The sequence below is a fragment of the Ochotona curzoniae genome, unplaced genomic scaffold (assembly GCF_017591425.1).
Source record: "Ochotona curzoniae isolate NIBS_2020 unplaced genomic scaffold, NIBS_Ocur_1.0 contig_1071, whole genome shotgun sequence".
Classification (NCBI taxonomy): Eukaryota; Metazoa; Chordata; class Mammalia; order Lagomorpha; family Ochotonidae; genus Ochotona; species Ochotona curzoniae.
Window position 1 is genome coordinate 11,323,872 of NW_024464939.1, and position 13,851 is coordinate 11,337,722.

Below are 13,851 nucleotides of genomic sequence, written 5' to 3' on the forward strand. Positions count from 1 at the left end.
GCCCATTGGGGTGACCTGGTTGGGAATGACTGGAACACTCTCCTTTTCAAGAAACAAAAAGAGAAAGAGCCACAAACATCCCTCCATGACCCACCTTTCATTCCATCAATTCCCAACCCAATAATGTTACTGTTTCTGATAGGAGAAGCAGCAGAAGTACAGAATACAATTGCAATCGTGACTTGATTTAAGAAAAATAAAGTCTAGGAGAAAAGAAATCACCTCCTGTTCCCTGCCCTGGAAGACCAGAAAACATTGCATTTGTTTGCTCCCAGCTGTGCTTGTGAAATAACTGTTATCGCCAGAAAGTGTAGCTGGCTGGTCTTTACATGACTGGCGCTTAAATGGATTTGAGGCCTCCAGGCCATCAGGTAATTAACCCCACTGTGGAGTCTGGAATCACCTGGCTCGGACACAAATATAGGAGTGAGAGATGCAATTTTGATTATAGCTCTCCTCCTGAGGATAACCATGACATTTACCAGGCGACTGTTAGCCCGAAGACTCCGCCAGTGACACAGGGCGCTGCAGCTGCATTAGCCTGCACCCTGCTGCCCAGCTTGAACCTCAGGCTCTCCCTCAGCAGGTGCTCACCAGGACTGCGGCTGACAGGCTGATGGCCCAGACAGACAGCAGCCCAGCAGCAACACAGCAGCCAGAACTTTCCTGAAATCCCCAAGTACTCTTTACAGAGTTTGGCATGCTTGTTCTGGCTGCTGCTATGCAGTGGGACAGGGAGAAGCTCCAAAGACTTTGTCATTCCAGAGATTTCAGTCGGCTCTCCCTCACTTCATCTCTTCGTCCATGTGCAGAACACACATGGGTCCACACATATACATGAAGACATACACATGCACAGTATGCACAGATATACACAGGATGCCTTCATGTACACGTGTGTGCACCGACCCAGACACACACAAACCCACGCTAATGCAAAAAGAGACACACAGAGAGACACCCAGGATCCAGACACACACTAAGTGACACATCCATTCCAGTAGGCACAGATGCACAGGCACATGCACAAAAGCATGGAAAATACACTTTAGGAGAAAATTTGGGACTCAGCCATGCTCTCTCCAGTCTTTTTTTATCACGCAGTTCCTCATGGGCAACCTCAGAGGGCATTCATTGTGTTCTGGAGAACTGTGCAGGTTACAGCCGGGCCTTGATTTCCTGGGAATGGCTGCATGCTGGCCACGGTCACAGTGCCAAAGCTCTACTGTGCAGGTGGCCATGGAGGGGTGCCTGCAGAGCTTCCCCCCAGCTACACTTTACAGCCTGCGCACATCGACTTAGTCCAGCTAATCACACAGAATCACTTCCAGGGCATTAGAGACTTATTTGTTTAATAATGTTCTAGAGTTTGCCAGAGGTCTGCAAGCCCTTGTGCAGAGCGGGGGAGTTATCACAGACACTGGGAGGAAATCAATTTGGCCTAGATAGGCCACCAGCTTTTTAAAGTCCAATAAAATGTGTGTGTGTATTCATATGAGTAATTTACTTAATAGCTTCACATTTTTCAGGAATTGTTTTTCCAGCAGAGAAACAGAGTACAACCCCAGGTCTCCTTAGAGGAGAGGAACAGGTCAAGTATGTACATTTTCCTGTACTGTTGCTGTGCTGCCCCTTGCCACCCCTCAGCGACTGTCACATCCTTGCGTGTCCCCACACCTATCACCAGGAACTTAGCCTAAGCCAGGATTTGTGCTGGAAGCTGGAGATAAAAAGGTGCAAGCCTGGGTGCTGATTCTGGCAGGGAAGCAGGGGCAGGCATTGCAGGCCAAGCAGGTAGAGGGAGGGAGCGAGCCTGGGAGGCTCCTGTGAGTGTGGCCATGCTGAGGATTGAGGGTGAGTGCTGCTAGCTCAGGGTAGAGAAGAGGAGGATGCTTCCTGGAGCAAAGGTGTGCCTGGAGAGGAGAGAATGCATCTTGTGCAGAATTTTCCAAAAGCTGGAAGAGAACTCTGTAGAGTGTATGTGTGGCTTGGGCAGAGGAGAGAAGTTTCCAGGCCAACAGCCCTGGCTGAGCCTTCAGCACTGCTGACAGCCTGTGATACCCTGCTCTGGTCCCCGCTCCTGGACTCACAACAGCGCCTTGAACCCTTCAGCACTCTGGGACCCCTTCTCCAACTCCCCACAACTGAACCTGCTTCCAAGGAGGCCTCCCGAGTTCCTACCCACCAGCACACCTGCTCCCATCCCCTCTTCCTTCTCACTCTGATGATAAGGGGTGCTTGCACTGCTTTCCTTGGAGGCCCAGGTGCCCACTCCAGCTGCCTGGATAAAGACCTTGTCCCCTTACCGTCCCTTCTCTTCTGGATGTACAGCCTGTCCATCCCTACTAGCTAATTCTAATAAGCAAATAAATGTGCTTCCTTTCATCTAAAGCACACAAAAACACTTCCTCCCAGAGAAACACTTTCCTTCACTTCCTGCTCAAGCCTCTTTTAAGAGTCCTCTGTGGTCGCTGCCTTCAATTTTTCACCCCCTAACTTCCATTCATTCCTCACCCCACAGCAGCTTCTGAATCTGCCTGAACCTGCTGCTTTGGTCTCCCTGCCTATTAATCTGGCTTTCCTTCAAATTCTGTCCTCTCTTTAGTTTATAATACCCCATTCCTCTCCTCATTTCTTTTCTATCTCTCTGTTGATTTCTACCTGTGCCCCAGAGTGCTAAGCAGGCTAACTGGCTAAGAGAAGAAGCCAGTGGAAAAAGGAGGGAGGAGGCAAGAGTCAGGTCTTGCCAGAACAACAGAGTGGGATGGGTATAAGCAGTGCCTTTAAAAGAGAAAGCATCACTTTCACTCACCCCCTCAAGATTTAAGAAGGGAAGTCAAGAAAGCAGTGTGTGACAAAGACTTGAGTTCTCTCTGGAATAAAAGAGGAAAGGAAATCTGCCGCTTGGACTGGTGGGTGAAACTCAAAGAAGCAAGTGAAAATAGAGAATAATACCAGGAGGAAATGGGCATGAGCACTGCTCAGGAGCAGGTGAGGGTCCTGCTGAGGTGAAGGCTGGGAAGTATGGATCCAGAACAGAGGCCCAAAGTGCTTTCCCCCAGAGCGGGCTACCAAGAGCAAGGGCGCAAATGGCAATTGGGAAGGACCCAGTTGGAAGGACTATCCCTGGCCCTGGGGCAAGTGAAGCAAATGACTAGGAAAGGCCAGAGATTCAGGGGTGCTGATCGGGGGAGCCTCCAGGTGAGCTGTCAGAAAGCCCAAACTGCAAGGGAGAGATGAATGGCAGAACTGATGCCGGTGATGGGAGATGCTGGCGTAGATGGTGGGAGACTGTCGATCCCTGCCAGGAGTGAGCTGGTGTGAACCAGGTGGAAAAGAAGATTATGGGAAGCTGCACTACTGCAGTAAACAGGGATGCTCTTGTTGCGTTCTGGTTTTTAATTTGTATTATTAGGTATTTCATCTATACACAAAAGCAATGGTCTAATGAATCCCTCAGTATCCACCACCTGGAAATTATTTGAATGGTAGAGGAACAGAGAGAGATGAACAGGAAGAAGCTTGTATCTGCTAGTTCACTCCAGGAAGTTGGAACTCCATCTAGGTCCCCTGCAGGGGTCAGGGAACCAACCACCTGAGCCATCATCTGCTGCCTCTCCCAAGAACACATTAGCAAGAAGCTGGATCAGAAGTGCAGGAGGGGGTCACACTGTGGCCAACAAGTAAAGCCACCCTGGCAGAACCAGCATCCTGTAGGGGCTGATTTGTGTCTAGCTATTCCATTTGGTTATGGCCTGGGAAAAGCAGCAGAAAGTGGCACAAGTGTTTGGGCTCTACCACCCATATGGGGAACCTGGAAGAAGCTCCTGTTTCCTGACTTCTGCCTGGCTGAGCCATAGCTGATGTAGCCATATGGGGAGTGAACCTGTGGATAGACTATTCTATCTGTGCATAACTCTTTCAAATAAATAAAATCTTTCAATAAAACAGCTAAAATTAAAATGAAAAGGTTGGCACATATCTCCTGTTTTACAAGATTTCTTTAAAAAGCAAGATGAAGTTTTGTGCTTAAATTGCATTTCATAGTTACTGGATGTGGTTACCCGCGCTAGCAATAAAAGCTTTCTCAGAATTCTGAGATTGGGAGTGCTTACCATAGTCTTTCCTGTAGAAAAGCTTTTCTGGTATCATTCTTTAAGACATTACAAGTTTAAGAGAAACAAAACTTGGTCTAGGCACATTTCAGTAGTTGCTAAGGAACTGGATTAGTGCTCCTGTAATGAATATATTCTTCAGTTTTATGTCTGTTTGCTGCTACAACACTGTAATTGCAGATAAATGCCTTTTATTGTTCCAAGAATGTGAAACATCTCCGTTCTCTGGTAGGATTGGCCAGGTCAGAATGTGAAGCAGAGAGCATCGCAGCACAAAGTGACTCAGGAGCAGGGAGAGGGGCTTCTTGCAGCACAAACAATGGCTGACCTTGTCAGCGCAGAGCACACAGCCACAGCCCCACACTCAGGGCCAGACTTGCCTCTCCCACTTGTACATGAGGCCCTGGGCCCAGAGACTGTGTCCATGGATGCTACATGTGCCATGCTGATTGCCTCTTCATATCACAGATGATGTCATCTTGCAACCTGATGCCACAGTCCCTGGGCAGTCAGTTCCTCAGATAAAAGATCAGTTGTCAAACCCCAAAAAACTCATTTTCCACATGGCAGCCAGAGTGAGCTTTCTGAACAGGGGATCTGATAGTGTCACACCAGCACTACTCAGTCTCTGCCAGTCCCACTTTGCCGGAAGCATGTCATGCTTCCCAGGACCTTTAAGACAAGGACTCAAACCCACCCAGAACTTGAAAAGCCCTGCTTGGGCTGTCCCCTGCCCAATGCACTACACTCCATGTTCAGTCCTCCTGTGCTTTTGTAGCCAGCCTTGCCCTGGCCCTTCTCCAGCCCCTGTACTAGACAGTGCCCCAGGTTCCCTTCTAGTCAGAACCATCCTCCCAGTAGTGAGGGGTGCCTTGCCTGGCCCTTTCATCACATCTGTCCTCCTCCCTCTTGGCATTAATCACATCTGTGATATGAAGATCTGATTCACCACTGAACTGAAGCACAGACTCACATAGACACCGTCATTCTCTTAGCACATGCTGGAAGAGAGAGTACTGAAAGTGTTAAAATCCAAACAGGTGCTCTAGGTTTTGACTGTGGACAGCCAGGCCAAGAATTGTGATACAAGGAGCGGTTTCTGCCACAGTACCTGTATCAGCCCAGCAGCTGCTCTTCCTTGTGCTAGTTCCCACTAAAAAAAAAAAAAAAAAAAAAAAAAAAAAGATGTATTTATTTACTTTAAACGTAGAGTTAGGGAGACACAGAGATCTTTCACCGGCTGGCTCACTCCCCAAACGTCTGCAAGAGCCAGAAGGAACAGTCTGCAGCCAGGATCCTGGAGTGTCTTTTAGTTCTTCCATGTGGGTTCTGGGGCCCAAGGCCTTGGGTCATCTTCAAAAGCATTCTCAGGCACCTTAGTAGGGAACTGGATTGGAAGTAGAGCAACTGGGACTTGGACTGGCATCATTGCTGACTCTCAGTTGCAACTTCTTATGGAGCCCCTGGCTTCACATCAGCTCAGCTGAGGCCACTGAAGTCACTTGAGTGGTGATCCAACAGATGGAAGATACTTCTCTTAGTCTCTTCTGTAAATCTGCCTTTCCAATAAAAATAAAATAAAGCTAAAAAAAAAAAAAAGCACTCACTTACCCAATCACGCTTTCTCTCTGCTTACTCCTTATCTCTTCCCCAACCCTGGCCTAAAAAAGAAAGAAAAGCAATGGCTGCTAGGACTATTACTGAACAAGAGGTGCAGGTGAAGTAACAGCTTTCCGCCTCTGTGGTGGGTGCATGCTGTGGGTGTATTAAATGTGAAGGCTATGAGCTAGCATTCATGGAGCATCATAGCTCATGGGCAGGACTCATGCTGTGCTCATGTTTTCTCACTTAATTCTCTCCATTTATCTGCTTTTATTCTCCTTTTCCAGAATAGAAGATAAGATTCAAAGAGTCAATTTGCCCTAAGTCACATAGGTAACAATGCAGAGAGTGGAAGAGAAGCTGTGGCTACCCCCTCGACCATTGTCTTTACTCCCTCTGCCAAGGAGGTCTAGAATATGTTCTTAGCAGAAGTCAAGGAAACCCTGTGCTCACAGACTGAACCCTGTTCATGGAGCTATGGCAGCTATCCCTCTTAGTCTAGTTCTTTGAGTTTGAATTAAAACGTATCTGAAAATAGTCGCATAGACTGACTTCAGTTTCCATTAAATTTTCAATCTTGACATGTTTCTCAGGTATATACAGATCATCTCTCTCCGGGATGCTATAACATCCAATGACCATTCTTTGCTTGCAAAATCACATCAGGGCCCTGCGCGGTGGCGCAGTGGTTGAGGTCCTCGCCTTGCAATCCCGGGATCCCATATGGGCGCCAGTTCTATCCCAGCAGCCCTGCTTCCCTTCCAGCTCCCTGCCTGTGGCCCAGGAAAGCAGTCGAGGACGGCCCAAAGCTTTGGGACCCTGCACCCGCGTGGGAGACCCAGAAGAGTCTCCTGGCTTCGGATTGGCATAGTATCGGCCGTTGCGCTCACTTGGGGAGTGAATCATCGGATGGAAGATCTTCCTCTCTGTCTCTCCTCTCTGTATATCCGCCTTTCCAATAAAAAAATAATAATAATAAAAAATAAATCTTACAAAAAAAAAACACATCAGACTAGCCAGTCAGTGACACAGAGCCCCATGCCCTGGCTTAGGCTCTGTCTCCTGTGCTCTCCCACTGCATCCTTCATATCAGTCTCCAGCCAAGCTCCTAGGAAACCAGGTCTTGCCTGCCCTCCTTCCCTAATGTCGTTTTCTCATGCTGGAGTCCTGTTCATCCACAGATCCCAGGTCGATTTGAAGGGAAAGTCACATGTACCATAAAGATGAACATTACTGTTTTTTAAAATAATTCCAAATATTAGAGTAGGCATTATGGCACAGCAAATTAAGCATCTCTTGGGATATCCACTTAGGATATCTGAGTGCCTAGGATCAAGTCCTGCCTCCACTTCCTATACAGTGTCTTGCTAACGTGCCTGAGAGACAGCAGATGGTGACCCAAATACTTGGGTTCCTGCCACAAATATGGTAGCCCTAGATAGAGTCTCCGGCTCTTGACTCCAGCCAAGCCATGGCTGTTGCTAGAATGTGGGGGCATGATCCAGGGCATGGAAGAACTCGCTGTAAATCTCACTCTGAATTTCTCTCATTGCGCCTAAAAAAAAAAGAAAAAACTTCTAATTCCAAATATAAAATTCCTTCATATTTAAGTGAGTACAGAAGAAAGATTAATTGAAAAGTCTCAATCTTTGGTAACCATGTGGTTGGCAAGGTTTCCATAGTAGATTTAAATTCAATTTCAAAGTAGGAGAGAATATTAATACCACCTCTATTGTTTTTTTCCCCTCAACAACTCTAAATCTACTAGAAGGCTTTTGCTGCAGTGTTCTCAAAGTGTAGCAAATTCTACTTGGTATATCATCTCTTCATGTTTAATTATAAGGATTTGAATTTGCAGCACCAGTTAATCAGTAATTAGATAGTACTGTACCAAAAGAGACTAAACAAAGACAAAACAAAAACACAACTCAGCACAAGGCCACATCGATTGAGAGTGTTTCATGTGGCTTGGCTACAATACTCCGTGAGGAATATCAGCTAACTGCGTCATTAGCTGTGTGTTCCTTGGGTTTTTTATTGTTGTTGCTCCCAACCTCCTGTGCAAATTGGAAATTTAAAGGGAATTCAGATATACAAGCGCTCTAATTACATTAGTGTTTATTTTTGTTTGCATTCTTTATTACGAACAGTTTTATATGCTCCATAATTAGTTTGAAATGTAGTAGTATGCTTTCACTATGTAAAACAAATCAATGTTTTGTACCGATGCGGTCTGTATTGACCCTCATATTTATAAATAAATAAAGCAAGCTACTTTCTAGTTCATTCTCAGGGAGATCTCTTAACAAAGTGTTCACCATAGACTTGGAAAATCAAAAAAGTTAGAAAGCAGACTAAAGCACAAAATCCCTAAAAACAAGTTATGCAGGGAAACCAGGAAAGTGGATGCAGAGACCCTCTCCCTACTAAGTCAGGGCAACTCCCTGTTTGAGGCACATGGGCCTCTTCTCCTGGCTCTTAATCCTTCTCTTAGAGAAAAAGGGAAGGCTGGTAGTTGGCAAGTGAAGTCAGCAATTCCCATGACTGAGTCTCTGAAGAGACGATGGAAATGCCAACCAAAGTGTGCCCTACCATGGGAGAGCCTGGCAACTGGGTTTCGAGTAGGGCAGGCATTCAGAGGAGCCCTAAAGTCTCCAGAGCAGACTGTGTAGTGGACTCTTCTCCTTCAAGGTCCCCAATTCATTCTTTGTCTCTGTGACCATGACTACATGAAGAGATTGAACAAACAACGAAACACCAGGAGCACCACAAAGTGTCTGAACATCTTCCCCTCATGCTAGTTCTAAGGGCTTCATATCTGAAAGAAACTGGCATCATCTTTACTGCCAAGTCCAGGGATCCTGTCAATTTTGAATATTGTAGTAGGATGTTTAAATGATAGGCCAATGAATGAGCAGGGTCTTTCCCACTAACTGTGAGAAGTGCTCTTGGAAACTTCCTCATGATCAGCTTCCTTGTCTCCTACCAAGCTTGCTTTATACAAGTATTTATTAATTCCTGGTTTCTAAAACAAGTAATTTCTTTTTTGATGGAACCTTTTGCTGTAAAATAGCGTAAGGTGCTTTGAGAAAAAAAAAAGTGAAGATTCCCCTCTGTTTTTTTTTTTAACTTTGCATTAAATGAACAAGCTTTGGATATTAGTATCGTAATGGACATTGCAGAGCCAAATTGTAGTGATTTTGTACTTTCGTGATGATAGTATTGAGCAGTCTTCCCAACTTGGGTGTGCTGTTTTCCCCCCGGAATTTCTCTTCCCACTGAGTTGTGAAGCAGTGCTCGGATGTATCTATCTCTAAGAGTTCATTGCTTTTAGAGATTATACAACATACCTGTGAATAAAAGCCACATTTGTCAAACTGACAAGTCACTTGTGGATGTGGCTTATTAATCCTCTGTCGTACTGCTTCAACTATTCCCTAATTTGAAAATGTTCATCTCTCAGGAGGTGGTGGTACAATTTATTTGATGTCAATGCACTACATCAATTTTGCTTGTTAATTTTAATTTCTTTATTGAAATAAACTTAAACAACCTGACTCCAGATACCATGATCATTATCTTATGAACCTTGACTGGGCAAAATTACTGAACCAGAGCAACCTCTTCATTTCAGTGATGGAGTACCAGTATTTCTATAGCCTGTTGTTCTCTGGTAGACCTGGAAAATAAAAACTTTAAAACTGATGTCTAAATACCCCAGTTCTATTTCTCCTTCAGTAAGTGGTTCTTGCTCTTGCACAGGGCAGCACCCGAGGCCACCCTGGATCTCTCCCTTTCTTTTATCTCCCCACCTAGAACAGCAGGCAGGTGCTTATGCCAGCTCATCTGTGATGATTCCTCCCCTGGACCACAACATTGCTTCCTCTCATCTGGACTCCTAGCAGGCATCTCGTAACCAGCCTTCCCTAAAAATCCCTTCTCCAAAACACAAGCCAGGTACTTTACAAATGTTACTCATATGTCACAAGGCTACTGTAAGCCTTCCAGCTACCTCTGATTCCACTTGGAATAAATTTGAAGGATCTTCCATGGGCTCACGACCTTGTGTGGCCAGCCCTGCACCACTCTGTCCCTCTCACATGATTGGGTCACTCTTGATACAACCTCCTGCACATGTGTACCTTGACACAGGCTGATGCTTCTGCACGGGGCACCTGCATGCAGGAACCAGCCTTCATACTTTCACACTTTGCCTCTGCATCTCATTAAAGAAATATTTCCTGGTCACCTGGAGTGTAGCCTGGTCCCCATCATCACCATGTGCACCTGCTGGTTCCTTAGCAGTACTAGACACCTCTAGAAATGATGGGATTCCTTGTGGGTTGTCTGCAGATAATTTTGTTCCTTCCCACCAGCCCAGAAGCTCCATGCAGGTAGGACTGTTCACCACTCATCACTCATACTCAAACTCTCCACCAATAAATAGTTGTGCAGGGAGCAAGGAATGATGGGATTCTCCTGAGACCTTGACTGACTCACAGGCTCGTGGGCTGCAGCTTCCTCACTGATAAAGCTAACAGACCAGTGGGTTCTCACAGGAATGAGTTCAAGAAGATACAGAACCTTGCTTGATCCCCTAGGTGCTGCAAACTGGGTACAGTGAACCCTGTCTATTCTTGTTTTACAGGAAATCTTCAGAGGAGCTGGACATGGACAAGGTGACAGCAGCCATGGTACTAACCAGTTTGTCAACCAGCCCTTTGGTTCGAAGCCCTCCTGTGCGGCCAAATGGTAAGCCTGGGGATGGGCTTAGGAAAAGGCCCCTGAACATCAAGAGAAGAGCCTCCCTTTGTGGGGTCTCATTCCTGTCAAATGCAATGAACAGTTAACACTCAGCAAAGATCAGGAGGCAAAGGGAAACTGCGTGAATGAGGACCTCAAGGTTGTCCCTCTCCTTATCATTCCAGAGAGCCCACTTACCTTACTCATCCATCCATTCAGCTCTCACAGTGGTACTCTGTTGCTTGTTTTCTGCTCTGCCACAATACAAGCCTGCAGTGTTTGTGTTTCTATTCCCAAGTAAATAGAAATTGGTCTAAACGATGTTACTTCCCTAGCATTATTAATTTTGCTGGGGAGGTAGGTAGTTGTATCAAAGAACTTCCTGATGATTGAAAACCACTATCTCAGACTCCTTAATCAAATAGAATTATTTAATCTATTGATGTATTCAACATATATTTACCATGCTGGATAATTGTGATACATCATTGAGAAGTGTGTCTCCACTCCCAGAGGCTGTAAAATCTTTTTAGGAAAAGCAGACTATCAATCTTGGACCTAGTAATAGGTGGCATAGAGTGAGCATTTGCTATATGCCTGCTTTATATCTTGTAATTCTCCTAACAGCACCTGCAAGTGTTAGCATCACCGACTTACAGATGAGTGAACGGACACCGTAGGGATTCAGTGACTTATGAGTGATAGAGCAGGCATCCTCCTGTCTTTCTGATTTCAGATCTATTCTCATAAACACAGTATTGGTTCACATATTTCAGAAAGACAAATCAGGGACGCAGAGCAGGAACTGAGGATGGAGAGGTGAGGCAGGAGCTTGGTCCCACGGGGTCATGCCTGCCTGGTGAGGAGGACACACTTCGCCTTGAGGTTTTGAGGGAGCCATTCCAGTGACTCAGGCAGCAGTGGTTAAGGGTCGGGTTACCGAGACAAGCAACAACACCGAAACCTGCATGGAGTGTTTGAACCTTGCTAGCCGCAGTGGGGAGAACTAGAGCATAATTCAGAAATGGGTAGAAGGCAGAATCCATAGGACTTGGTGATAGACACAGAGGATGAAGGCACACGTGTTGCCTAGAGCCTCTGCAAAGGGACCCATTTCCTGTGATAGGGAATGAGGCAGAGAAGTTGATCACTTAGTAGAAGTTTGGGGGAAGAAGTGGGGTTGCTGAAGAAGACAGCAGGCTCACTTTGAAGCACAGCTGGGAGGCAGTGCTTGGCAGTCACTGAACACGCACTGCGTGTTGGAGATCTGGTTGTTGCCTAGGAGAGGGGGCTGCACCAACAGAACAGAATCGGACAACGGCACTTGGAGGGTCCTCGAGGGAATCGTGGCAAAGCAGACTTCCCAGAGAAGATGCCATGGGGGAAGCAGGGCAGCTGGCCACCGGGGAGGGATTAACAAAGGCTGTTTATCCTGGATGTTTATCCAGGAAGAGCCAGAAGTGACCTGAAAAAGAGACAGCAGGACAGGAGCTCTGGGGGAATTCAGGAGAAAGTGTTTCAGGGAGCAATGTCTGATGCTTCAGCAGGTAGAACAAAAAAAGAACTAGGTTCTGCGTTAAGAAGGCCACTGGGGTTGGTGCTGTGGTATAGCAGGTAAAACCACTGCCTAGAATGCCAACATCCCATGAGGGCACCAGTTCAAGTCTTGGCTACTCCACTTCCAATCCAGCTCCCTGATAATGTGCCTGCAAAAGCAACAAAGGGAGGCTCAAGTGCTTGGGCCCCTGAGCTCATGTAGGAGATGCAGAAGAAGCTCCTGGCTCTTGGTTTCAAATTAGCCCAGTTCTAGCCATTGCCACCTTTTGGAGAGTGAATCAGCAGACAGAAGATATTTTCTGTCTCTATCTCTCCCTCTATTTCTCTGCCTTCCAAATAAATGAATAAATCTTTGCCAAAAACAAAAAAAGGCCAACTGGTGGCTCTGGCAAGGAGCATACACAGAAGAGTCCCTATGGAAGGGAGTTTGCGGTTTACCCAAATGGAATGCATGGAGCCCACAGACAGAGACACAATAGCCATGGAAGCCCAAAAACCCCAGCACAGTCCACTGTAAAACTGATTTGTGGCTCATGCACAGCCTGCTTATAAACACAGAATTATTAAATTGATGGCTTATCCAATCAAAACCTACAATCCCATCATAAGTGGAAAGAATGCTCAAGATGCTGGAAATTGAAGTCTGTATCATCAATCACTGATGCCCAGCACCATGGTTCACCACGAAGTGGGTGATGCCACCTGGTCACATGTCCAGACTCTGTTCCTTGCCTTGACTTCACTTGGTGGGACACCTCTGTCCTTCCCTTCTCAGCTGGGCAGGGCTGTTAAAGAAAGATCACAGTATGAGCACATAGAAGGCTGCCCCAAACATCCTGGGAAAGCAGCATTACAGAATCTCTTAGACTCATTAGAGGGGACCACAAATATATTTTAAAATATAAATCATTTTTTAACCATCGGATTCTTTTTATAATGAAGAATTTTTAATGTTCCTTTCTACTTAAAAGTTAGAATCAGACACATCCATAGATCCTTCAGTGCAAACATTTGTTAGTACTACAGTAGAGAGCAGTTCATTTTTCATTTTGGGTTCGAAAAATTCTCAGCTAGAAACCCACGTTGTCTGATACCACTCATTTGGTCTGCAGCCTGAAGCAAATTCTTAAAGTGGGAAAGCATTTTATGATAATAAAGGCATCGTTTTATAGAACCAAAGCCTTTCTCCAGACTTGCTGTGTTATCAGTGAATTTGGGGAGACTATTGTGATCCTTTTGGGGATCAGGGTATGGGCTTGCAACAAGACTAAGAGTCCAGCACCGCCTGCCTGTCATCCTAGAACATATTTAAGGTTTTGCTGTGCCCCCAGATATGTGACCAGTCAGTGCTGCCATCCTGAACCTCTCACTTCGACATCACTTTGCCCTTCTGATTCAGTGGCATCGCTAAAGGGGATGTCACTCGCCAGGAAGCAGATGAGCTTTGGCATTGACATGGGGTGCTGCAGCCATGCCACAGCAGCGGTTGCTTCTCAAAGTGCAGTGCCTTCCTCCTGCCTCACAGGATCACACATCTAGCACCATGAACTTCATTCTGTTTTACAAGCACATGTCCATGTGCTGTGGTATCTTTATTAGCCACCTGGGCCTGCCAAGTGAGTTTTTCACACCAGGTGATACCACCCGCAGCTTTGCCTTAGGCTCTTCAGGCACTCCTGCTGTATGGAATTGAGGAGCTTTCTTGTTTGTAAGAGCCAGCTCCAGCCCAGGGGCACACTTTTTTGTCCCTGTCTCCATGCAGACTGTAAGGAATAAAATGCAAACCTGGTTTTGATGATGCAGACAATGTGTGAGCCTGAATAAATGACCATTT

The 13,851-nt window shown here is 46.0% G+C and overlaps 1 protein-coding gene across 1 annotated transcript in view; it reads left to right on the forward strand.

Annotated features, from left to right (window-relative positions):
• ZNF704 (zinc finger protein 704) overlaps window positions 1–13,851 on the forward strand; it is a 219,869-nt gene that overhangs the window by 171,666 nt on the left and 34,352 nt on the right. Inside the window, exon 3 of the mRNA XM_040995483.1 lies at window positions 10,366–10,469. Within this exon, the coding sequence (XP_040851417.1) occupies window positions 10,366–10,469 (104 nt within the window). The remainder of the gene's footprint in view (window positions 1–10,365; window positions 10,470–13,851) is intronic.